General features: G+C 43.4%; 1 protein-coding gene and 1 long non-coding RNA gene across 3 annotated transcripts in view; one reads left to right on the top strand and one right to left on the bottom strand.

Moving 5' to 3' along the window:
• Positions 1-544: 544 nt before the first annotated feature.
• The window catches only part of LOC135289108 (secretory carrier-associated membrane protein 1-like), a 127,988-nt gene continuing 101,341 nt past the window's right edge, over positions 545-27,191 (top strand). Inside the window, exons 1-2 of the mRNA XM_064402454.1 lie at positions 545-707; positions 4,971-5,048. Of these exons, the coding sequence (XP_064258524.1) occupies positions 651-707; positions 4,971-5,048 (135 nt within the window). The 5' untranslated portion in view covers positions 545-650. The remainder of the gene's footprint in view (positions 708-4,970; positions 5,049-27,191) is intronic.
• LOC135289109 (uncharacterized) lies at positions 6,992-14,499 on the bottom strand. Of its 2 annotated transcripts, none has more exons than XR_010351905.1 (3): positions 10,851-14,499; positions 8,890-8,996; positions 6,992-8,304 (listed from the first exon to the last, which is right to left on the bottom strand). It is a non-coding gene; the product is annotated as an uncharacterized LOC135289109 (long non-coding RNA). The 2 variants fall into 2 exon arrangements; XR_010351906.1 differs by lacking the exon at positions 8,890-8,996 and having other exon boundaries at positions 10,851-11,033; positions 11,875-14,499.

Here is a 27,191-nt window from a genome sequence, read left to right as displayed (position 1 = left end):
GTGTAAACTTTTCTTTCTGAGAAAATGCCCAAGTCAGATTAGGACAACTTTGTTTGCTAAGAAGGCAGTTATTTCAGAATTATTGAAAACCACTGAATGAAACCAATTCTGTGAGGCTGGGGATTTTTTATTTAAAGTCACCCATTCAATAGTGGAACTTACTTTTCAATGAACTTATTAGCATATTAAAAATCAAATGGATGTATTTATGAGCTATATCTTGTACAAAAATTAGAAATGGTTTATTGCAAGTAGCTAGCTCTTACCTAGCACAAAAAAAGAAATTCTACTATTTGGAAAGCAAGGTGTAGAAAGAACTTGTTAAGAGGAGACAGCCTGGGCTAATCATGTATATTTTCTAATTGTGAAACTCCTCCTTGGTTGTTGGGCACCTGAATTGCTCTCACTGAAGTCACCGGATTACTTGAGTCACTAGAGCTACGTATATAAGAGCTAAAACTTTTCCAACCTCTACTCTATCTTGCTCGCCCTGGGAGCGGGAGCTTTTTTTCTCATCCAGGGCGCTTCCGCTCCGCAATCTCGCTTCCGGTGCAGCCATTTTGTTCTTTGGCTTGTCGGGGTTGGACTTCGGTCGCAGTAGTTGGTGATAGCGGCTCCCCAGTGATTGTAGCGACCCGCTTGCGCCTGCCATGTCGGACTTCGACAACAATCCTTTTGCAGACCCGGACTTCAATAATCCTTTCAAGGTGAAACAGCAGGGGACAGGGATGCCGTGAGCCTTCCTCAGTGCCGCAGCGGGGGCAGAATAAGCTGCGTGAAGCTACGGGTGTCCTAGGGAGGGAGTGTTTTCGGCTCTGCTGTGTGCTGGGAGGTCGCTCTCAGCCGCGGCGGGTCGGGAGGCGCAGTGCTGTGGGGTAGTGCTGGCCTTGGGAGGGGGGAACAATTTTATATAATGAGATTATTTATTTTCTTTACCTTTGAAGTTGCTTTGCTTCGTGTGCTTGTATAAAATCACAGAGTAGTGTGCAAAAAATTCACGTCTCTAGAGGTTAGTGTCCACAATCTCCCAGCAGATTCACACAGTACATTTGTAAAGACAGATTCATCTTATTCCTGTCACTAGTATGGCAGAGAAAGGAGAGGGGATCATCATGTGGAAGAGTTATTGCCAAGGTCTAAAGATAGATGCCGTTTTTTCTTTAATATTTTAGTTTTACTAATTTTTTTTTGTGATCTACTTTGTGAGATTTCCCGTGTCTATTCTCATGCCTTTTAATAAAAATATTACAGCCGATATTCTTACTTGATGTTGAATAAAAAAAATATGTTCTCTGGGAAGATAAAGGTTAAGCAGAAACCTCTAGTTTGCTCAGTATTTTGGGTAGTTAATTCTTTTGGAAGTCTAAAAGGAAATTATTTTTCAGTTTTGTTATCTCCTGAAAGTAAAAAAAAAATAGTTGATAAAACAGAATTTCTTTTTTCAAGTATTTGCTTGCTCGGATTGATCATAAAATATTGTTGGTTTCGAGTCAGTGGCTATTTAATTTATCTATTTTTTAAAAAAATTATTATTATTTAAATGTGATACATTTCACCACAGGCTGCAGGGGAATCTCACCTTGGGTGCTTGGAGCACCTCCTCCCCTTCCTTCTTCACTGACCTTGGTGTCTGCAGAGTTGTTCCTCTCACATGTTTTCACTTTATGGCTGCCCTTACACAGCAGTGTGCCTCCCGGGCCCCCTTCTTAAATATGTTATCCCAGAGACACTACCACTGTTACTGACTGGGTTAGCCTTGGACAGCAGCGGGTCTGTGTTGGAGCCAGCTGGCATTGTTTGGCTCTGTCAGACATGGAGGAAGCTTCCAGCAGCTTCTCACAGAAGCTACCCCTGTACCCTCCCCCCCCCCCATCCCAAAGCAAAGAAAGCTTGCCACAAAAACCCAATGCACTAGCACAGGAGACATTTTTAATAGTTCTATATATTTGAGATATATGTGCTGCAGTTTTCTGGTTTTCTTTTGTTTGGTTTTGGATTTTTTTCTGACTTTTTTTGATGTAAACACTGGGGTGCTGCTTGTACCTGACTCCTCATGATACCAAGAGTGTGATACTAATCTTTGCTTTTGAGATTGATATTATGGGGGAGAGACTACAAGGAGCAGATAAAATGAAAGATTAGTTGGAAAATAATTAATTAAATTGTGCTGTTTTGTTAAAATTCCAGTCTCCTGAACTAATTTAGATCCTTAAAATGTCATCTGAAATGACTGTGTGTGACTTCAGTGCACCAATAGCTGCAATATCTGGTTATGAAAAATGGCCTATACTTAAATTCTGCTCTGATTGGTGAATGGTTCACAGTAATTCTGTGTATTCCTTGGGATGGCAGGTCTAATTTTTTAGAAATATTTTAAGTAGTTTTGAATTATGAAGTGCAGTTCCTGTTGGCATCAATTGTTCACTGATGTGTTCAGAACAATTCCAAGTCCAGCAGCCTACACCTGGACATCCAGATAGTCTATCCCTTCTTATGTTCTGAAGATGCAAACACATTAAATTAAGCCACAGAAACAATGTAGTGAAACCAGGCATCACATGAAATATGTACAATTTTTCTTCTTAGGAAATTAGTGTGGTCTATGATAGTGGGTACTTCGGCTCTTCTGCAGAATCAAGCCAGCCTGTCTCTAGCACAGAAAAATATTTAATTCTTGAAGTTGTTTTCAGACGTGCTTGTGATATTATGGGACACTGTTTCCTCAGCTTCATTTTTCTGAAATGCTTTTCCTATTGCTGAAGGTGTTAGAGGTACTGCTGGGTAGGGAAACCAAGAGTTTACAGAAAACTTTTCTTTTGCTGTGCTCTTTGGGTGTACAATTGTGGAGTCCAATGGTCAACACAGAAAGACAGTTTTCTTCCCTTATCTTCCCTTATCTGCGGAGAGCATTTTCCCCTTATAAATCAAATGTATGACATGGTGTTTCTTTTAGACTGTGTTAATCTAGTTTTATAAGAATCATAGAATCATTAAGATTGGAAAATCATTGTGTCCAACCTTTGACCGAATACCACCATACCCACTAAACCATAAAATGAAGTGCCATGTCTACTCATTTTTGAACACTTTCAGGGATGGTGTTGGGGATTAAAATAAGTTTACTTATAGAATAGTAGAAATTAATTGTGTAGGTTTAAGTTGAATTGTGACTTGTTTACAGCTTAGCATGAGCATGCCCTACTCAAAAGTTAGCATAGGTGAACTCTAAATGAACTCTGTCATCATGAATGGCTAAGCAGGGGAGGAAACAGAGAAAGACTGGATACCTTCAAATAAGGGTTGAGACCCTGGAGGGCCTCAAGGCTGGCCCAAGCTGGAAGATAAGAGCAGTTAATGGCCTGTCCACACGGACATGGAGAAAGAATCCAATGAGAAGACCCGAGACCTGAAATCACTATCGGACCAAGACATGCATGCAGATAGGGTGCACAGACTGTAAGGGCCTAAAGGCCCAGGGATTTCTTTGTTCTGTTGCCCGGAAATAGAAAAACCTTGCCAAACAATGTTAGAATGATTATATAAAAGCAAACCTTTGCTTAAAAGCCTTCAAGTAGACAATATGGCAAACCCCGCATGTGATACAGTATTTCTACAACTTTTATAAGGTTAGTTGATTAGTAAACCTATCATATATTGTTCAATTAGAAGTTTAGTATGTTTGGTAATATTTTCCCGGGTACTACCCCACTGGAATTGGTCCAGGAGCTTCTTTGCTCCACTTTGTTATGTCTTCCCAGATTCTGGTTGGAAAATAGAATGCCTTTGTAGTTGCTTCTCTTCTTCAAAATAAGACAAAAGAGTATTTTAGGAATGTGTTAGAAGGTTAGCTTATTGTTCCAAAATGTAGGGAAGAAGCATAGGAAAAGCACTAGGAGCTACAACCATGCATTAGCAATCTATAAAGCTACAAATATATAATAAATATTAAAAAGCTAAAAATCTTTAGATATCAGTTCAGGGTCCCTCTCTGAAGGCACCCAGCTCGAGCTGTAACAGACTCTGCCTCAGAACCTAGGGTTCCAACTATTCCTTAACAGGTGGTGACTACCACTTCCCTGGAGAGCCTGTCCCAATGCTTAAACATTCTTTTAGTGAAGAAATTATTCCTAATATCCAACCTGAACCTCCCCTGGCACAACTCTAGGTCATTTTCCCTTTTCCCATTGCTAGTTGCCTGGGAGAAGAGGCTGACCCCCACCATGCCACAGCCTTATTTCAGGTAGTTGTTCAGTGATTAGGTTTCCCCTGAGCCTCCTTTTCTCCAAGTTAAACAACCCCAGCTCCCTCAGCTGCTCCTCCTAGGACTTACATTCCAGACCCTTCACCAGCTTTGTTGCCCTTCTCTGGACATGCTCCAGCACCTTGCCCTCCCTGTAGTGAGGGGCCCAGAACTGGACACAGTATTCAAGGTGTGGCTTTACCAGTATTGAGGACAGGGGGGCAATCACTTGCCTAGCCCTTCTGGTCACACTATTTCTGATACAAGCCAGGCTGCCATTGGCCTTATTGGCTACCTGGGCACACACTGGCTCACATTCAGCTGGCTGTCGACCAGCACACCCAGGTCCTTCACCGGGCAGCTTTCCAGCCACTCTTCCCCAAGCCTATAGCACTGCAGCGGATTGTTGTGACCCAAGTGCAGGACCCAGCACTTGGCCTTGTTGAACTTCATACAATTGCTCTGGGCCCATTGATCCAACCTGTCTAGATCCTTCCTACCCTCAAGCAGATCAGTACCCAACTTGGTGGTGTCTGCAAACTTACTTAGGGTACACTCAATCCCCTCATTCAGATTATGGATAAGGGTATTTAACAAGCTCAGGATGATGTCGTTTCAGAGACAGATTCTTTTTTAGTGAAAACAATCTTTTTTAGTTTTATACTATATATGTGTTGACTTGTTGCTTGTATACATATGCATACATTTACAGAACTGTTTTCCCTTCTAGGATCCTTCTGTTACACAAGTGAGAAGAAATGTTCCACCAGGACTAGATGAGTACAATCCTTTCTCTGATTCAAGAACAGTAAGTGCATTTATTTCTTAATAATGCCATGTATCTTTTTAGGTAAGATTTGTATGGTATTGTTTTAAGTGTTTGGGACTGATGTAAAACATCCAAACTGGGGGAAGAGAGGCCCTGTGGAAAGAGATCTGTAGGTTTGGATTGATGGCAAGTTGATTATGAGTCAACCATGTGCCCTGGCAACCAAAAGGGACAAGCGTGTCCTGGGGTGTATCAAGCACGGCATTTCTGTCTGGTCGAGGAGGATGATTGTCCCCCTTTACACTGCACTGGTGCAGCTTCACCTTGAGTACTGTGTGCATTTTGGGGCACCTCAATATTAAGAAGGACATCAAACTCTTAGAATGCATCCAGAAAAGGGCACCAAGATGGTAAGAGGTCTTGAGGGCAAGATTTATGAGGAACAGCTGAGGTCACTTGGTTTGTTCAGCTTGGAGAAGGCAGATGACCTTGTTGCAGTCTACAACTTCCTCAAGGTCAGGTAGCAAGGAAGAGGTGATGATCTCATCTCTGGTGACCAGTGATAGGATGCCTGGAAATGGAATCCATCTGCATTACAGGAAATTCAGATTGGGCCTTAGGAAAAGGTTCTTCACTGAGGGGATGGTTGGTCCCTGGAACAGGCTCCCCAGGGAAGTGGTCACAGCACTAAGCCTGCTAGAGTTCAAGGAGCATCTGGACAATGCCCTCAAGTCATATGGTTTAGTTTTAAGTAGTCCTGTGAGGAGCAGAGAGTTGGACTTAATGATCCTTATGGATCCCTTCCAATCTGAGATAGTCTATGTTAAGAGCTAGCTAGAGGTAATGGAAGATGTGTAAGGATAGGTAGTCCCATCAAGTATTTGGAGGATTCAGTGGATAGGTTGACTCAAATTATCTTTGACCCTTAAAGGAAAGGTGACTTGCTGAAAGGGGCCCGAAACAGAATTGAGTTTTGCCTTGTTGTGAATGGAATGATGCACTTCACTTATAAGAGAGAAGCAACAATAATTTTATTAATTGATATAAAACTCTGAGTTAATGAGATTTAATGGTAAATATGACTGGTTTGACAAGATTTGATGGCAAGGTACACTTGATTATTTACTGCATATAGGACAGAGTCAGATAAAGTGATTGAGAAGACACTTCCATTGAGTCATGAGATTCAGAAAGGACCCCTTTGCTTTCTAAAATCCTCAGAGAGGAGTCTAGGTTCAGCAGAATCCAGTCCTAGTCTCAGACTTGATCAACAGTTTATGTCTAAAGGATTATATGTACAGAATCAATTTTTTGTATCACTTAGCTAAGATTTCAAAGTTTAGCATGCTGTTAATCACCAAGCATCTATTGTGGTATGGTGTGGTAATCAAATATCCTCTAAACAGAGAGAGACATAGCTCTCTCCCAGGAAAATCCTGGGAAATAGCTCTCTCCCAGGAAAATCCTGGGAAGCTGTGAGAAGGTCAGAGAAAAGAATGAGAAACAATTTTTATCTTCACTTGCTGCACCTGTTTTTGTGCACATGTGGAATGTGTTATGGAGATTTGTTTACCAAAGGGTGAGTTCTTAATTGGACACTGGTGATGGTGTTTAGATTTGATTGACCAATCTGGTAGAAGTCTGTATCAGATTGTCTGCAAGGGTGATAGATTTTTCTTAATAGTATAGTATACTAAAGCAATTGATCAGCCTTCTGCAATCATGGAGTCAATGCTCATTATTCCCCATTCAGGGGCTCGCTGCTACGATAGTAAGGAATCTTTCAACCTCAAGGAATAACCTTGAGAGGTGTCCCTACTTAAGGGGAGATCCAGGTGTGCAGCCCACTGCCATGCAGGAGAGCTCAATGGGCCATGGGCTGTCCACTATTTATAAAGTAAGATGATGGACTTATATGAAAGCACACTGTCACTGTGTGAGTTAATGCAGGCAGGCAGCTGGAACAACCACAGAACCACAGCTCATATGCAAAAAGTAATTTTATTTCATTACCTTGTTAGCTGGAAGAGACACACAAGCAGGACTGCAGGCAACTGTTAGGCTCATTCCATGCTAGTGGGTGGGGGGACTGCTGTTTGCACCCATTTATTAAGGGCCCGTGCATATATAGTTTACCACCATGCTGTGATCTCTGTGCTTTGATCTCTCTCCCAAGACAGAGCTCAAGCATGTCCATGAGAGTGTTTCCAAGTCTCTCCAAACACCTATGTTATCCCTACACAGAGATTCTACTTCTCAAAGCAGACATAGGATAAACAGCAGTAGGCATAATATATGGGGTTTCCTACACTATTATTCTCCAGGGTTTGGCATTCCCAGCTGCAAGGTCACTTGATTGAATCTACTGTCCTCTGCCATCCTTCTTGCCATTCTTCCACTTTTAACCCTTTCCTCCCAACAGTCATACTCCACCCCATGACTATAGTTAATTCATCTTGCCCTCACAGAATGGTCTTGCCTCTGTGCCATAAATTGTATATTGATGGTTGTGGCAGCAGCTCTCTGGCCACAGAGAGCAACACACAACTTTCCCAGGCATCATCCTGGGAAAGTCTGTGAGAAGATCAGAGAAAAGAATGAGAAACCTTATCTTAACTTGCTGCACCTGGTATTGTGAACATGTAGAATGTGTTATGAAGATTTGTTTACCAAAGGGTGGTTTCTTAATTAGCCAGTGGTGATGGGTTTTGATTGAAGGACCAACCAATTCCACCTGTATTGTAGCTGTCTATAAAAGCAATGGGTTTCTTAATAAAGATGGTTTGATCAGCCTTCTGTGAATCATGGAGTCACTGTTAATTATTACCCGTTCGGGGACGCCATACAACGACATGGTTTGTGTGGTGATAGATCTATGGTAAGTAGATAGTGAAGCACTGCTATTTGTTACTCATTGATTTGTATGTTTTGAGTGGTTGAAGATGTGTTATTTGTTTTATCATGTACCAAAGCTTTATATACAATATAATTATAAGCAATATACATATTAAAGTTGGAGTCAACAAAATCACAACTGGTTGAAGCATAAGATTAAACACTCCTGTTGCTGTTGGTGACCATCCAAGAAGAGTTTCCCAACAAGGTGTTTTCCATCCTTTTTCACTCTTTCTAAAACATGGTGTATCCCTTCAGAATCATGATAAACCATGATTAGAGTTTTTGTCCATTGTTTTGAACATGTTCTAGCAGTTGACATGGGTCATCATGTTGTAGTAGTTTCTTCATCAATGTAAGATTCATCCTCATGGGAGTAGGCAATAAATCTTCACTCAACCTATAATTAGATTGTAACAATTGATAAGAATTAACAGATGAATAAGTCACATCCAACAACTTTAGTAGTTACAAACATGAGTCATTTGAATGACTGCTTGCATCTACAGTAATGTTATCTACAAATATGAAATCACAAAGGGTTCTCATACAAACATATCCTTTTCCAACATATATAAGTACAGTTTCAAGGGTTTCATCAGGATGTATTTCAAAATGACAAACATTTTGTTCAGTGTCAAGACAAATGTCTTGGGTTTTGGCTCTCACAAATAAATCCTTGTTGCCTTCATATAATGCATACATTAACATCATTAGTTTCCCATTTATTTCTGTTTTGTTGGGCCCATGCTCTATGTTCTGATGCCTAGAGCAGCTTCATGGTGATTTAATACTAGCACAATGATCAGGTATATGGTATATGCTAAAACATTGTGTATGGTTAAGACAAAAGCTGTGGCCTTATTGTTGATGGGGTCATAAGTGAAATTGACTAAATACTACCAGAATTGGAATTCCCTTTCAAATTTTGCTGCATTATCCCAGATTTTCTTTCAAATTTCAGTGGGTAAGGTGCCCTCTTTACCTTTTCTTATAATTGTTGGTATCATAGATTGCATCCACAGTTGAGCTTGGATACAACTAAGAGCTAGCATTCACTATTAGCTGGTGATCCTTTTTGTTAATCCTCTCCTGTTGAGGTAATATATATGAGAAGAGCCATTGGTTAGTTCTTAATGCTAGTAAGGAAGATCGTAATAGATGTTCCAATTGGTACAAATCAATTGTTACTGAGTTTTGTTTGCTAGGACTTCAGCATCCATGCTATTACTCCTAATCCTATTCTCAGGATACCGGTCACATCTCTCCTGGATCGTTTTGGAGAGGTGAGGGTCCATCCATGCAGCCATGCTGACTACCCTGCATAGGATGTAGAGAGGAGTGGTGAGCAGGCAGGTTTAATTGCAGAGATATTGATCTGCATTGACATTTCTACTCATTTGAGGGACCATGAAGAATTAAATAGCACTTATTGCTGGCCTGTATATTTGATGGCATAGGGTCTAATTTTAGAAATCTGTGGGGATAAGGTTTCGGTAGTCTTATTGGAGGTCTCTGAGGTAGCAGAAATGCATTGTGGAGGCTAAGTTAGTTTCTGTTGTGCCAATATACATTATCCCAACTACAGTTGTGGCTATATCGCCACATGTGTACTACTTCCTTTTCTATATTCTATTTTAATATAACACTTATTGAACAGTTACTAGCCTTGTAACATCTATTCCAGTTTTTGAAGGAGGTATTGAAAGGAATCAATCTGATTTTTGTTTATGCCTCAACATATGTTACACATGAAGTGGGAGATTCCTATAGGGACTGTGCATGTACCCAGGGAGACTTTGCCTGGCAGCCAATCAGGGCAGAGAAAGCCTCCACAATCGGACTGCGAGCGACCCCCCTACTTGCCGATGGAGGAATGCCCGGATGCCCACAAAGAATGCCTGCAGAAAGTGCCCACTAAAAATGTTCACGAAGTCAGGCTATTGGAGGAGCCTTAGCATGTAAAAGCAGCTAGCTGCAACACAACAGGAGCCATTTTTCTTTGGGTAACTTGGAGGGAGCAGGGGCTCACCTGTAGAGTCTGCTTGTCCCATCCCATCCCCCCCCCCCCTTGCTTTTTCCTCCCTGTGGTCCTGCTTTCCTGCCTGTACCTGCTTTGCCCTGCTTCACTGTTCCTGCAAACCAGCTTGTCATCGCAATGACCTCATGCTCCTCTGCCTCCCCAACAGAGCGGGTGCTGCTGCAGCCAGCCGCCTTTGCTGCGTTTCCCGTGCACAGCCACTGCCGCTGTGTTTCCTGCTCTGCCTGCTGCACCAACCTGCCATAGCACTAGCCCGTAGCAACCAATCTGTCACTGCTGCTTGCACTCAGCTGCGCCTGCAGCCACAGCGCCCCAACCCTGAGAACACACAGCTGCTCCAGGAGTGCGCCCATGGCCACAGCAGCCTGTTCTCCCCGACGGAAGGAACACACAGCCTGCTGTTTTGAAATTGCGTCCAGCTCACCATGGGAGCTATGCAGACACTGCAGTTCACAGCACACACGCTCTGTCTGCCAAGCCAACACTGTCAGAGGGCTAGGGTTCTTGTAGTAGTGCTGTCCCTGTCTTCTGTTTCTTTCTCCCTCTTTTTCCCCTCTCTGCTCCTTTTCCTATCCCCCTTTGTAGGAACACTTACTCTTTTTTATCAATAAACAGTTCTCAGATATAATATTGCCACATTTGCCCTTTATTTTCGTCAGAGAAACCTATGAAGAGAAATCCTCCCTGATCTCCTCTTTTATAGCGGAACAAGACAGATCTATTGAAAACTGAGTAAGTAAATTTTCCCGTTGTTGATTGGAGATTGTGTTTCACATATTATGGTCGTATTTCTTTCTGCCAAATTCATGTTATTAGGTAGGGCTCTTAAATTTGTGCAATTATAGCTTGTTTCATAAGCAAGTATCACTGAAATGCATTTGGGCTTAAGTGTGGTTGACCCTTACCATAGTGATTTCATTGCAGATAAAAGAAACGAGGGTCTCCATCTGATGGGTTGAGCTTTTGGATGTGTATGCCAAATTTGATTCATGTTGTTGCTGATTACTCTTGCACAAAGGATAAGCAGTCCTTCAATGGTTAACTTAATTTTCAGTGGATTCATGCTGGCATCATTCCTGGTATTGTTCCTGAAAGGTAAAACCATGCATGTCTTGGCCGGGTTTGTCTGGATGGATTACCCCATTAAAAAGATGGGAAAATCCTCTATGCACTAATTCTGTGCATTGCACTGATGGAGAAGGAAGACTTGCTCACCATATGATGATCGACAAGTCTCATCTTTATTCCCGAATCACCGATTATTATACACCCTTTAATTAGCTCACGCATAGTGCAAAATCCCAGCTCACCATTGGCTAACTAGCTATCAGCTAACTACGTGCTGTTTTTGGTATAACTATTCCACTTTCCCAGGCTATTTGCTCCACCACCTGTGTCTGTGCATTACTTCATCCGTGGGCCAAGGACACAGTTTAATTGGGATAGCAACTCCCTCATTTTCTATCTTGGTCAAATTAATCTCACTGTGAGCTTTAGCTCGGAGCTAGCTTGTTACAAAGCTCTCAACATTTCCCCCGTTTTCTTTTTGGGCTAGAAGTGTTGTTTTCCAAGCCCTTTCCATCATCTGACTCACTATTCTTTGTATGCAATTAAGCAAGCATGGTAATACAAGCATTAGCAATACTATCACACAATATCTCTATAGCATATTGATACAGAATGATCTGATAAATTCATACAACACATACTCTCAAATTTTTCACAACCATGGCCTTGAGCTAATAATAAGAAATCGATTGCTGCTCTATTCTGCAATACTGCATGATTTACACTTTGTACATCTTGAGACAGCATGTCTAACACCTGGGAGGTGGCGTTCAGTTCGTCTTTGGCCCAGCAGCCTAATTGCTTGGCCAAATTCATGGCCTTATTCGCTGCCCCTCCAGGTAAAAGTGTGGCTACTACTACCTGTTTCAGCTCGCTCACACAAGGTCTTAAGTTGCCAAGTAACATATGCCAAAATAATTTGCTCCGGGGCTTCATATAAGCCTAACGATCCTCCCAAATCAAGCCCTGTAAAATCCCTTAGTGCTCGCTGCCACGAGTTCTGCAAGTTCCAGGAGAATCGGCAGCTTGGGCACCAGTTTTGCCGAACGGTCGATTGCTCCAACTAAAACACCTTATTACAGCCTCCACAGTCTAGCGCGATCCATGCAGCGCATTTATTGTCCCCACAGTCCAGGCATGGCTGTGATTGAGGAGCTTTTACTTCTACCGTAAGGTCCTGACACCACTCGATCCAATCGTCAGGAAGATGAACGCAGGCACGTCGCGCGTCGTTAGAGTAGGGCTGCAGGCGTTGCAAATATCAGCGTCAATTTGTTGTGCACCCTCTCTTTGTCCTCCGGTGACAAGGCCACGACGGTCCTCAACATCTGGTACAGCTCGAGTCCACTTCGCGGGGATCCACAAGGGTCCTGTTGGAGAGGAAACACAAAGATATCCCCTCCCCCAGTATAGTACCCTGGCAGCTACTCCTGCTACATAAAGGGAGTCAGTCACAATATTCAAAGGACCTTTTAAATTCATCATTGCCTATACTACAGCTAAAAGTTCCAATGTCTGTAGACTGTCCCTGGCATCTGCATCTAACAAATGTTGTCGCCACTGTCCTTGTTGTTTCCATGTCACGGCTGCTCTCCTGGACTTTTTACCAGCGTCCGTAAAGGCCGTGATAGCCCCCCTTAATGGTGACAGACTCCGAATGGGCTTTGTTATCCAGTCCCATTCTGTCATCCACTGGAGGGGACTAGGATGCAGTTTCCCAGTCTCCACGACAGCTCCAGCTCCTAAAAGGGCTTCCTGGAGCTCCCCAGAGTTCACCAAATACCAGTCAAGCGTGTCCTTTTTGATGGGCAATCGTATTGTGGAAGGCTCTGCTCCTGTAACTTGGATTGCTCTAAGACGTCCTTTCTTTATGAGGGATGCAATCATTTCAATTTTCAGTCTCACAGTTCTCTGTTGCTGTAGTGGTGGAGAGAGCCACTCCAATACCCTGAGCTCCCCCGTTTTCTTTTCAAGCTGAGACAGGGCACCTGTTAAAACACAAACAAATCCCACATCCCTGCAGGACTGAAGAATCTTCTCAAAATCCTGGAGGTGAAAAATGGGTCCTGGCTTCATCTTGCAATGTTACATAAAGAAATGTTAAGATAAGAGTAATTAGGAATTAATTTAGATAATACACACAATTAACAACACATATAAGATCAGAAAATTACTAAACACTATAACACTGAACTCTTATCCCAGAGTCTGCGACAGCTGATAAACCTTAAAATGACAGAGAATTGGAGAAATCATGTCCGGATTCATGTTTCTCCAAATCACCTCTGAAAATGGCTCAGCTGTCATAGATGGTCAAATCGCCAAGTCAAAAGGACTTGAATACTTTTTGATGCAGAAAACATCTGGGTTGATTGTCAGTCACTCCATCCAAATAGAGTTAGAACTTGGCTAGAGTTCGAACTCTAATTGGTGAGTATCACTTAACATACCTTTTAAACAGGACTTTTAAAAACAACTGTTATAAACAAGAAACCTTATGGTTACAAACTAATTAAACTAGCAAATAATTGAATCCTTCTGAAGCTTCTGTCAAGACAGAGATTTTCCAAGTACAGCAAACTTCTTGAATTCTCTGCTGGAGTATTCCTGTAATAATAATTAAAAGAACCACAAAACTGGCAATTTGGATAAAAACTCTCAGAAACATCTAAATAGTTAGGAAATAAAAAGACAGGGTTCTGAAGAGACACGTGTCTTGCAGGTGATCACACAAAAAAAATAGAAAAACACATGAAAGGAAAGCACATGAAAGTCGGCTGCAAATGTTACAATATACCAACAACAATTTTCATCACAAAAATCTGAAAACTCCCTAACAAGAAGTGCTTGAAGGGGTTAAGACAACCTTCCCAGAGTATTCATCTAGTATTAACAACAATCACTATCTATCAGCATTACTTACAAAAACTAAAAATAACAAAGATTATAAACTCAACATCAACAATTCTTAAAACCTTGAATCTTGGATAAATATTTTAAAACAAAACTGAGAAAGATGACAGATAATTTTAAACACAAATAATTTCACTTAAAATAAGGACAGTACAAAAACAATTAGCACATTTATATCCATTTATCTAATGCCATCTCTTAATGAATAGAAGAGAGCAAAGACCATAAAGACCATAGTATACAGAAATATTACAGTTTAAATCTTCTCACATGTAGTCCAAACAGAAACTAGGAAGTTTACTTACACTCTGCCCCCCTAAAAGGTTGTTCTCGCCTCAGGCAAGGGAAAGGTAATAAAGTCATCAAACTTAAAGCCATCAAACCCAAATACTCAATCACTTTTAAAAGCAAACACATTTACAAAAAAAACCTGGTAAACTAATTGTAAAGTCTGTGGAACAGTTGGGTGAAATGCCTTGTATAACATCTGCTGTATGATGCACTGTGTGAATTTTCAGAAGTTTTATATCCTGACCTTGAAGGAAATTCCTGACCTGTTTTTTCTCAGACACTTGTTTGAATTGCTGCGATGGGATGGCTGCTGTGGTTGCTAGGCAGCTGTGACAGGGCGGTGCTTTGAGGAATGTCTGCCCGCGCCCGTCTCTGCCTGCTCCGGCAGAGCCTCAGTCTGCGCTATCCCGGGGGTGAGGAAAGGAACGCCCTCGCCCGAACCCGCGCAGCCCCGATCTCCTTTGGGCTCCGCTCTGCCTGGATTTCCGCTCGGACTAGTTCCCCCTGGCTCTGCGCCAACACCCGCAGCCAGCGGGAGCATGTCCCACACCGCTGGTGCTTTTGTGTGCTTGCAAAAAGTGAAAAAGCCCTCCTAGCTCCAGCTTTCGGGTTTTGCGTTACTGGTGCGCGTCCGCCGCCGCTAGCACCGGCACTGCACTTAGTGCTGCCGCGTATTCGGTTGCCGCGTCTCGCTTTGGCTGGCTTGGCCCTGGCCGGCACCCCCCTCGCGATCTGTGCGCTTTCCCCACGGACAGCTGCCGTGCGAGTTTTTGTCACCGTGCGCGTCACTGGACCCGCGGTGCGCGTAACCGCCACCGGCACCGAGCACGCCGCCGCCGCAGTGCTCGGTCCGCTCCGCTGCCGCAGCGCCGGGAGCGCCGCCGGCACCGAGCATGCCGCCGCCACCATACGCGTTCTCGCCGCCGCGTCTGCCCCGGCCTCTCCCGCGGCGCGCGTAACCGCCCTCCTGGTCCCGAATTTACGCCACTCTGTTAGCTCATGGACCGTATGGGGGTTGAAAAACAACCCTGTAGCGTACCCGTAATCTAACAACTGTGGGAGCTCTCTCTGCAAGTCTATGTCCTTAATCTGTTGCTTTTTTAAAAAGCAAATAAATAAATCATATGCTGCTTGCCTTTCCATTTCTAATCAGCGCTGTTGCAAGGCTTCAGGCTCCGGAAGCACGTAGGCTAGGACCACCTATATGGCTCCTAGTGCCGCGAACGCAGTGGTTCGTTTGCCGTCCCCCCCCTTGCTTCAGAGAGACCCACTCCTACTTCCCCATCTGTGGCAGCCGTGTCCGTCCGTAGTCGTCGACGTCGGGGTCAGCCATTTGATGGAGAAGGAAGACTTGCTCACCATATGATGATCGACAAGTCTCGTCTTTATTCCCGAATCACCGATTATTATACACCCTTTAATTAGCTCACGCATAGTGCAAAATCCCAGCTCACCATTGGCTAACTAGCTATCAGCTAACTACGTGCTGTTTTTGGTATAACTATTCCACTTTCCCAGGCTATTTGCTCCACCACCTGTGTCTGTGCATTACTTCATCCGTGGGCCAAGGACACAGTTTAATTGGGATAGCAACTCCCTCATTTTCTATCTTGGTCAAATTAATCTCACTGTGAGCTTTAGCTCGGAGCTAGCTTGTTACAAAGCTCTCAACATTGCACAACTGCTGTCAGTAGCTTCCCAAACAAGTGGTCCACTGTAACAGCGTGGTAATATGGATGATGTTTTGCTGCTACCTTTCCCGAAAGCGTCTTCTGAGAAAGCTGCTTGGGCAAGTACAGACAGTCACTCAATCCACACTCTCGCCACAGCTAGGTCAGCGAAGAAAGATGGAAAGGGTCTCTGTATATAGTTCCAGCAAGGTTTATTGTAGCATCACACTGAAGGAATCCAGGGACAAAGATGAGCAAACAGTGCAGGGCCCTGGGTTAAGTATGGGGACAGGAGCAGTACAAGGGGCAGGGCAAAGGGCAGTGACCTATGAGGAAAGGGCAGATTAACATAATGCTGCAGGGTATCATGGGAGAAGCCCCTTTTGACTCACCCTGAGGAGCGAGATATTCTCAAAGCCTCTGGTAAATTCTTCCAAAGCAACATCCTAGAAGTTTCCCTAATAGGCTCAAAGGCCTTCACAACTCCCATTTTGTTTTACTAAAAAGACTTCTCCAATGGATTTCTGCAGACACTTAACTAAACAGGAAAACATAAGTAAAACAATAAAAACAATTATTACAACCCACAAAAGCACTTTAACAAAAGATGAAGCTCATCCTGTCAACCCCCATTGTCCAAAAAGCTCGTTGATCCAGTCTGGGTGCTTTTCCACGTAGAAGTCCTTTACTTGCTCCCTCAGCATCTGGATGTTGGCATGGATGGATTCTGAGTGTGAAGAAAGGTTGAAGCAGCACATCCCTTTAAAGTCCTGGCAGCTATGTCCATGGGCAAGCAGTAAAAAAGTCTATTGCCACGTGGTTTTGTAGGGACATGTCCCTGGTAGTTTCAGTGTCACTAAGCAGGTAACTGAGTGCAGCCGAGGTGGTGTTGGCTTGCTTATTAAGCCAACACCCCAGGTGAGAAAGCTCACCGAGAGCCTTAGCTGTGGCCACCCAAGGTAGAAATAGTGAGACCGTGACTCTCTTTCCTTTATTCCAATTAGTAACTTGCCTGTCGCAATTTTCATCAAATTCATTGTATTATCTCTTTTGGCGTGTCAGTTTTCTTTTCTGATTCCAATTTTGAAGTAAAGTTATGTTTGGGGTGAGGGTAGTAAGCTGGCCAAGGCTACAAGGACCTCCTTGGAGGCGTGAGAGGTTCCCGGCCCATACCCGGTCTCCACAGATAAGAAACTCTCCCCGGGGAAACATCTTGGGATGGAGTGAGGACAAAGAAAGTGTATGACTGGTGTAATTGCACCAATTTGGAAGATTATAAATTTTGTTAATTGGTGTTACGTCTTTTCTATGGGTGTACCTAATAAGGTCAAGGTGGGTCAAGTGTTGGCTGGAATGTCTATAATAAAATTGCACACAGCATACAGCTTTGCAGGACCCCAAAAAATCCAGTTCCTGGGGTTCCTCTGGTGCTTGTGGCAGAATTTTGGTCCACTTATCTCAAGTGTCTACCAGACTGGGTTTCTTACCTGTATATGGATATTCATTTGCTGCTAAAGGAATCCTTACCAGGCATGTTGACAGTGGGTTGTCTAGGCTGCCCATAGACAGGCATAGATTATCTTGTTTTAAAGTCTTGGCCAGTGTGACCCAGATGTTCTGATTGGGCTAAGGGACAATCCACACACCAGCTGATGGAAAGGTGAGGAGCATCAAAAACCTTACATGGCGCAGGTGGAGGTTCCCTGCCGCTGAAGACATGGCAGGAGACTTAGGGATGATGAGTTGATCTGTGAGTTTGAAAAAGAGTTTTTAGACTTGTATAACCTTAATTTTAACAGCCTCTCATATCTTCTCATCTCATTCTTTCAGTTTATACTGAGTAGAAGGGGGTGTGGGAAAAAAAGAGGGAATAACAGTATAACAAACTAAAAAGAGGTAGCAGTATAACAATTTAAAAAGAGGTAACAGCGCAACACAGTCTGTCAGTAAAACCTGATGGAGAGTCTCATAATTTCAGAAGGTGGAGCAGTGGAGGGTCATCTTCCTTTTTGATGAATATCGGCATTTACTTTTCTTTCTTCTCCTCCGTGTCACCTGAGCTTGGTCTCTTTGCTCTCTTTGGGGTTCAGGAAAGTGCCTCTGGGTGCTGCATTCAGCAGTTCAATGTACGGCTTGCTATTCTTGCCTGGAATCCACCTTGGGCCAGATCCTGTAGACATGCACACATAACCTCTACCCCAAGTAATTAATGGAAAGGGGCCAATTATTTGTTTGGACTTGGGGTCCTTGATCAGCACAGGCAGCTTCTCTGTGAGCTGAGCTCTGCTAGTGTTTGAGAAGTGTCTGACTATGGGGGGATTTGGCTCCATAAATGAATTAGTAAAAAAATGGATTACATAAAGGGCCTCACATAATCTTTCTACACTCAATAGTGTTTCAATCCCATCACACTGCTGATAAAGGATTCTCTTGAGGGAGCGGTGAACCCTGTCTATGATAGATTGTCCCATTGGGGAGTGGGGTATGCCAGTGGTGTGTTTCACCCCCCCATTGATTTAAAAACTGTTTGAAAGTTTTGGAGGTGTAAGCAGGACCATTATCTGTTTTGATGGCTTGAGGGATGCCTAGGGTGGAAAACGCTAAAAGAAAATGTTTGACAACGTCTTTGGCTTTTTCTCCTGAGTGGGCAGATATGAATACAGCCCCAGAGAATGTATCTGTGGACACATGAATGTATTTTTGTCTCCTAAAAGGTGCCTAGTGTGTGACATCTGTTTGCCAAAGCTGTAAACTTTTGAGGCCTCGGGGGTTAACCCCAGCCCCCATGGAGGGTAAAGCAAACTCCTGGCAATTGGGACAGGAGCCCACGATTGCTCTTGCTTGTTCTCTTGTGATTTTAAACATCTGGACAAGGGCTGGCACATTTTCGTGGAAAAGCTGATGGCTCAATTTGGCCTGATTGAAAATGTCTGGTAGGGTTGTCTGCACTGCCATGGCTAGGAGATCTGCTCTCTGGTTTTCTTCTGTAACTGGTCCTGGGAAGTCAGTGTGTGACCTCACATGCATAATGTGATACAGTTGCTCTCGGTGGGAGAGGAGGTATATTAACTTTGAAAGCAAACTGTATAGATCTGGATTTGGTACTTCCTTTAACAAAAAATGTTCTGCTCTTTCAGCTATTCCAGCAACATAGGCCGGATCGGTAACCAGATTCAAGGGTTGTTTGAACTTCTCAAAGGCTCTGACAATGGCTGCTAATTCTGCGATTTGTGGGGATCCCTGAACAATTTGAACATCAGACTCCCACTCCTGAATATCAGGATTTTTCCATGTCATAATTGACTTGTGGGATTTTCCAGAGCCATCAGTAAAAACAGTTAGGGCCTTTAAAGGAGTTCGACTTTTTAATGATTTTGGGGACCAAATTAAAACAGTCATTAAATAGTTTATGTTTCTGCAAATGGGTAGAGATTTGGCCTGGGTAGCTGTTAAGAGCGAACTGGAGGTGTTCATTGGTCTGGAGCAGAGCTTCTAGCTCACCTAATTTCACTGGGAGGTAAATGTATGTGAACTCATACCCTGCTAAGGTTTTGAGGCGTGATCTGGCCTTTATGATGAGCTGAGCCATCAGCTCCTGGTGTGTAGTGATAGTCTTACGTGGTTGATGTTTTCGGAATACCCACTCTATAATTAACAGCTGATCTTTCAGAGTGGGGTCCCACTGGACAATGAGACCATGAAACTTTGGTGCCTCACCCAAGATGACAAATTGGAAGGGCAGGGTGGGATCAGCATGGTGGGCTTGTCTCATGGACAGTGCCTCTGATACCTATTGGATCACTACCCGGGCTTCTGGCGTGATTGTCCGTAGTGAATCGAGGTCATCGCAGCCTTGCAGGAGGTTGAAGAGGGGTGTGAGGTCCTCGGTTGTGATCCCTAGCAGTGAATGAACCCAGTTGATGCTCCCACATAGCTGATGTAGGTCCCTCAGAGTTCTCAGGTTGTCCTTGATGGTGACCTGCTGGGGTAGGATGGTCCTTTTGCCAATCTGGAGTCCTAGGTGTTGGGAAGGCTCACAGATATGTATGCTTAGCAGAAAGATTTTTGAATGTGGAAGCTGAGGAAGGAATAGAGATGGAAGCAAGTTTTGATATAGAAGAAAAGAATTGCTGAGCCAGTCTTACTGGATAACCAAGGAGGCAAAGGGTATGTTAGTTAGAAGGGGGTTTTTATGACTCAGAACAAAGGATAAACCCACCTCAAACAAGAAGATGTTTTTACCAAGCAGAAAGATAGCACAGGCAAACAAGTCAGCAAATGTTGCAAGTAGAAAAAAGGTCTCAGAATTTTCCACTGCAAGAAAACTGAAAAACAACTTCTAGCTTAAACTGTAATGTACTAACCTTTAGTGATTGGAGAATAGTAACATGAATATGGTAATTGTATTAGTTATGATAGGCTATAGATAAAAGTTAAGGTATAGATTGGTTCTACTGTATTAAGATGCTCAGCAAAGAAAAGTATATAATGCATTTGTAACCTAAACTAAGGGTCTCCAGGCCTGCCTGCAGATGCAGCTGACAGCTCTAGGCACAGGCTCTGTCGCCCACGACCCTGGACTGCTCTAACATCTTGCATGTAATAAACTGCATTTTGGAAGAGACGCCTGGAGTCCCGCATGTCTCATTCAGGCTCTTACAGTGGCGCCCATGTTTTAGTTGGCAAACTCGGACTTATTGGCAGTAAGAGACCTCTCGGTGAACTCAGTAAAAAGCGGCCGCACGGATCAGGCACCTGAAAAGAGGGTGACCGGGGCCCAGACAGGAGTTGCTGCTGGACAGTGCCTGGATCGGAGCCTCTATATACAGCGCCTGCTGCATAGCTGGACAGCAGGTGAGCACCGGGAATAATGGGACAGAATAAGTCTGTTCCTCGGAGAGATGTGTATTAGCGTTTAAAATCATTAATTAAATCAAGTCCAAAATCCTTGCCTAAGCAAGAGCTCAAAGAGCTTTTTAAATGGACTATAACTCATATCCCAAATGCTGACTCTGAAGCCTTCTATACCAGAGACTTTTGGGAATCTGTGGGGGTTAAATTATATAATGCTATCTCGCGGCGCAACAAAACAGCAGCGGAACTTCTCCCCGCTTGCCGAGTGCTTGTGGAAATCTTTACCGTAAATGCCCCACCGCCGCGCCCCTCCCCCAGCCCCATTCCACCCGCACCCTCGCAGCCACGTCCCTCCGAGCAGGCCCGGCCGGCCTCTCCAACCGCGAGGAAAGGGGAGGAGGGGGAGAAGATTACAGCAACTGCCGATGTAGCAGGAGAGGCAGATGAAACTAACGATATCTCGGAGAGAGTGGGGAATTGCATTACTCCAAAGCCAGGAAACCCCAAAAACCAAGTAGAAAGGTTTCCAAATAATCCCAGGGCTTGCCCCGGGAATGGAGATTTTTCAACCCTGAAAGAGAAGCCAAGCTCCGGACACCCTCCGGCACTGCTTCCTAGCTCAGAAAATTCCTCGAGGGGGTCAGATAATTTTCAATTAACAGACTGGCAGGAGATAAGATGCCAGATCTGCAAAGAGGAGAGTCTTGATCTCTTAGCTATGCCTGTGATCTTTGGACAACAGCCTGGCAGTCCTAGAACGTGGGCTTCCATCCCCGTTCACGAAATAAAAGAAATCAGGAGAGCCGTGAGAGATAGTGGGATATGCTCCCCTTACTTTAAACAATTGCTGAAAAACACTCTGGAAGGGCATACCCTTACACCAAATGACTGTAAAAATTTTGCTAGCATGATTCTTACAGACTCACAGTATATGCTATGGGAACTTAAATGGAAAAGAATGCTTGCAGAAATATTGGCAACTTACAGGCAAAGCACTGATGCAGATCTTCGTACCCTTACTATATCCAAACTTACAGGGGAACACCCTGATGACAGGAACGAAGATCAACTGAATTTACCCAGAGTGGTATTTGATGACATTAAAAAAACGGCTCGCAGAGCTTTCTTGCAAATTCAGCCTGCAGGAAATTTTGAAAAAGCTTACAATCTAATTAAACAAGAACCATCTGAGCCATTTACCACATTTGTGGATCGGGTACTACAGGCAGCCGAAAGGCAGTGCAGTGATGAAATTGCTCGTCCAATTATGGTGCGTGATATTATTGAAAATAATGCCATTGAAGAGTGCAAACGAGCTATCAGAGCCCTTGGAAAAGATAAACCTACAGTACCTGAAATGATAGATGCCTGTAATAAGATTGGGAGCCCGCAGCAGGTGGCTACTATACAGGCAAATGAACTCGGAAAAACTCTGGGAGAACAAATTGAAAGAGCTTTTACAGCTCAGACGGCTCAGGCGGCTGCTCAGGCAGTGCAAGCAGAAGCATGAGACCAAAAACTCACCGAAATCTTAGCTGCTCTTTATTTAAACTCTTCACAACCAAATAACACTATGGCTGATATGCAAGCTGCGGTGGCCTCAGGACCATGCTATTTTTGTAAAAAACCTGGCCACATAACAAGAAATTGCCCGGAGGGGAGAAGAGATGTACAGGCACCAGACCTTTGTCCTAGATGTAGAAGAGGAAGGCACTATGCTAGACAGTGCCGCTCTAAATATGATGCTGAGGGAAACCTAATTCAAAAAAACTTCAAAATGAGCACTCAGCGTCACCGTGCAATGACACAAATAGTGGCACCACAGATACCCGAGAGCACACAAGGGGTAAGATTTGTGAATGCCCCGACTCTGAAGCATTGCGCTTCATTACCAGCCAAATCCCAGGGAGAGACTCAGACCTATTATCCCCGGGGTCCTGGTGCACTTTGGCAACCTCCAAACCAACAACCTTTTTAAAAGATAATGGCTATGATTATATCTCAACAGGAGTTACCGGAACCTCACAAAAAAGACAAGACTTTCTAGTTGTTGGTAAAGAGAGGAACAGTATTCTTGGACTGCTTGTTTTGCCTTGTGTAATGTCTGTTAACTGTAATGAAGAGTTATTGGTGCTAGCTAAAGCCTATTCTTCCCCACTGCATATTCCGCCTAGAACCCCTATAGCTATTGCTATAGCATTGCCTCTGGGGACTATAGATCAAATGTCATCACGCAGTTTCTTGGTTGCTCCTAAAAATCTGGATGTTTTTTGGGTTCAAAAGATTAATCCTCAACGGCCACTGCTGACGTGTGAATTATCAAAGGGTGGAGCTCGGGTTGATATCTCAGGCATGGTTGATACAGGAGCTGATGTTACTGTAATATCTGATTCTCTGTGGCCAAGAGATTTGAAGTTAATAACTCCCTCAGGCGCTCTCACAGGCATTGGAGGTGCCACCCTGTGTTTGCAAAGTGATTCTATGGTTAGTGTCAAAGGACCAGAAGGGAAAAAAGCATTGATTTGTCCCTATGTAGTACAAAAACCCATCACGGTATGGGGAAGAGATTTGCTTTCTCAGTGGGAGGCAAAAATTGAAGTGGGTTTTTAATAGGGGCCACTGAGGCACTCGCCACTCTGAAGCTCACCTGGAAAACTAACACCCCTGTCTGGGTGGACCAGTGGCCCCTACAAGATGAAAAACTGAGTGCCCTCAAAAAACTAGTGGCTGAGCAGTTACAAAAAGGCCACATTAAACCCACTACGAGTCCCTGGAATTCGCCTGTGTTTGGGATCCGCAAGAAAACTTCTAACACCTGGTGATTGTTACATGATCTTAGAAAAATTAATGCTGTAATTGAAAAAATGGGTCCACTCCAACCTGGTCTACCTAACCTTTCCATGATTCCAAGAAACTGGCCACTTGTTATTATTGATTTAAAAGACTGTTTTTTCAATATTCCTCTCCATCCAGATGATGCTCCTTGTTTTGCCTTTTCGGTTCCAAGTACAAACCTTCAGGAACCGCTTCAAAGGTATCATTGGCTTGTACTACCTCAGGGAATGATTAACTCGCCTAGTATTTGTCAATACTTTGTAGCCCATGCTTTGTCTCCAGTCCGAGAGCAGTTTCCACAATCAGTTATCCTTCACTACATGGATGATCTGCTCATTGCAGCACCAACACAGAAACAAATGGAAGAGACTCGTGACAGTGTTGTCACTGAAATAAAGAAATCTGGACTGGTTATTTCTGAGTCAAAAATACAGGCGACTGCTCCCTGGAAATATTTAGGTTGGAAGCTAACAGAACAATCTATCATGCCTCAGAAGATACAACTCAGAACCAGTGTTCACAATCTGCGGGACTTACAACAGCTTTTAGGTGAAATTAATTGGATTAGGCCTGTACTGGGAATCACTGCTGATGAACTTGCTCCACTTTTTGATCTGTTAAAAGGAAACAATGACATTAAGTCCCCTAGATTCCTTACTCCTGAAGCTGACAAGGCTTTAGAGAAAATCACAGATGCTCTACAAAATAGACAAGCTCATCACTATGTTCCACGTAAACCTTTTTTCTTTGCAGTTCTAGGAGAAACACTGAGACAGTATGGCCTCATTTTCCAATGGGACTCCTCTCAAAATGATCCTTTGTTAATAATTGAATGAGTTTTTCTTTCTTACAGGTCACCAAAGACAATCTTCACATCTTTAGAGATGATTTCTCAAATTATCATTAAGGGCAGAGCAAGGCTTCTTTCTATAGCAGGTTGCGAATTTGAAATCATTTATTTACCTATGATTAAATCCTATTTTGATTGGGCTATGCAAAAGTCAGAAGATTTGCTCTATGCCTTGTTAGATTTTCCAGGTGTTTGCTCCATTCATTACCCAGCACACAAACTGATCAAAGCTAAATTATGCTACAAAGAGAAGCCCCTTATCAGTGAAGAACCTTTAGATGCAGTTACTCTTTTCACTGATGGGTCAGGACAAACACACAAAGCCGTGATTACATGGCAAAATAAAAACACTAAATCCTGGGAGCAAGATGTTCAAAAAGTTGAGGGTTCTCCTCAGATTGTTGAATTGGCTGCAGTTGTAAGAGCATTTCAGCTCTTTCCAGAGCCCTTTAACTTAGTCACTGATTCAGCATATGTTGCTAATGTTGTTAAGAGAATTGAAGGGTCTGTTTTAAAAGATGTTAGCAATGACACATTGTGTCTTTGGCTTACCTGTCTTTATCAAATTTTGTTACACAGAACTAATCCTTACTTTGTTGCTCACGTTAGAGCTCACTCTGGTCTCCCAGGATTTATGGCAGAAGGGAATGCACGAGCTGATGCATTGGCATCAGCAGCGTGTGATGAGGGAACTGAAGGAGACATTAAAGATTGCACTTCTGTGCTTCCTGCAGCTACCTTAACTAACGTTGTTGAACAAGCTAAATTGAGTCATGCCTTTTTTCACCAAAATGCACAGGCGCTCAAACGAGATTTTCACATCTCCCTAGAGCAGGCACAAGCCATTGTACGGGCTTGCTCTGACTGCCAGCTTGTTCAGCCTATCCCTTCTACGGGAGCAACCAACCAAAGGGGGTTGGAAAGTTTGCAGAAGTGGCAAACGGATGTCACAAAGTACCCTTCTTTTGGGAAATTTAAAAATATCCATGTCTCTATTGATACATTTTCAAAAGCAGTTTTTGCATCTGTACATACAGGAGAAACAGCTAAACATGTTTGCCAGCATTTTTCACAAGCATTTTCTTCATTAGGTGTCCCTCAAGAAATTAAAACTGATAATGGTTCTTTATCTGGCTCAGAGCCCCGGCTATCTGTTCCGGGGGCCAGCTATTGCCGGTCACTACCCACCGAGCAGAAGCCCAGCGGGGAGAGCCGGACGCCGGGATAGCTCAGCGGGAGCTCAGGCAACCTAGGCAAGCTATAGTGATTTGCAGCTCTTAGTGATAATCAGCTCTTTTGTGATCTCCAGCTCTTTTAGCTTGCTAGGTGCCATGGCAGCAGACGCAGGGGAGAGAGGAGAAGAAGCTGTATGACGTTCCGCAGGGTTCTTTTATTCGGGTCTCCACAAAGGTTCCAGGGACAGCTCTTCTGCCAGAACCGGGCAGAATCAGGGGGTTTTATACCCTACAGGGTATAAATATAAATATTTATTTATATAAATATATATATAATATATATATGTTTTTAGATATATATATATATATATATATATATATATATATATATATAAAATAAAATCAGGGGTTTTGAAAACTGTCCAATAGTAAGGGTCAGGGGAGAGTGACCTATGGGCTTACAGGGAGATAAGCAGGGTCCAAAAGGTGGAAGAGAGGGTCTGCTAGGGTCATGCTGACTTGGCATTCCTCAGCTCTTGGGCCTCTGATCGTCAAGGCCTTGCAGGCCCTTAGCCTGCTACAGTCCTTCATATGCTTCACAAGAACTAGCCACATTTTTAAATGACTGGGGTGTTCACCATACATTTGGTATTCCCTATTCTCCTACAGGTCAGGCAATGGTAGAAAGAACACATCAAACTCTAAAATGCATTTTACATCAACAAAAAAGGGGGGGGGGGGGGAGTCCAGGATACGCTTCAAAGAAGGTTGAATAAGGCTTTGTATGTTTATAACTTTTTGAATAGCTCTGCAGAAGAGCCAGATCCCCCCATTTACAGACATTTCAAGAACAACAAAAAAGCAAAACTGAAGGAACACCCTCCAGTTTTAGTTAAAAATCTAGAATCAGGAAAAATAGAGGGACCATTTGATCTTATTACATGGGGCAAGGGGTTTGCGTGTGTTTCTACAGATACAGGACTCAAGTGGATTCCAGCAAAAAACGTGAAACCGTACCACCCCTCAAACCCCATGGATGCTTCCGCACCAGCCAGTGACCCTGCGAGTGGAAGCCGAGAAACAGGCACACAAACGTGATCTACACTGGATCACCCAGAGAAAACTGTCTGCCAGAAACTGTTCAAGAAGAGAATGGAGTTGTATTATTATTTGCGCGGGTGTATGTTACTTTTAACCTTTTGTTTTTATCTTTGCAGTGAAGCTTTACCTGTAACTCAACCAAAAACAAATGTTTGGGTTTCTTTAGCCAAGTCTGCAGGCTCTGACACCATGTGCTTATCTAACACTAGCCCTGATAAACCTTTTTCAACTTGTTTAGTTGGAGTGCCTTTCCCAGAAGGTTTTGAGAATGTTACTTTTGAGAAATATTGATGATCACCACATTTCCCCAACTCCTAGCCCAAGACACCAAACTTATATTGCTAATTTTAAAGTTGATAAATCTGATCTTCAAGAATTAGAAATTTTAGGCTCATTAACTATGGACACTTGTGTCCTGGTTTAGGGCAAGTTTGGGAGATAACCCCCAAAGGGGCTTCTCTACAAAAGCAGATTCAATTGCCCCTCCCC

The sequence above is a fragment of the Passer domesticus genome, chromosome W, assembly GCF_036417665.1.
Source record: "Passer domesticus isolate bPasDom1 chromosome W, bPasDom1.hap1, whole genome shotgun sequence".
Lineage (NCBI taxonomy): Eukaryota > Metazoa > Chordata > Aves > Passeriformes > Passeridae > Passer > Passer domesticus.
The sequence above is the reverse complement of the archived record's forward strand: the minus strand, read 5'-3'. Positions and strand labels throughout refer to the sequence as shown.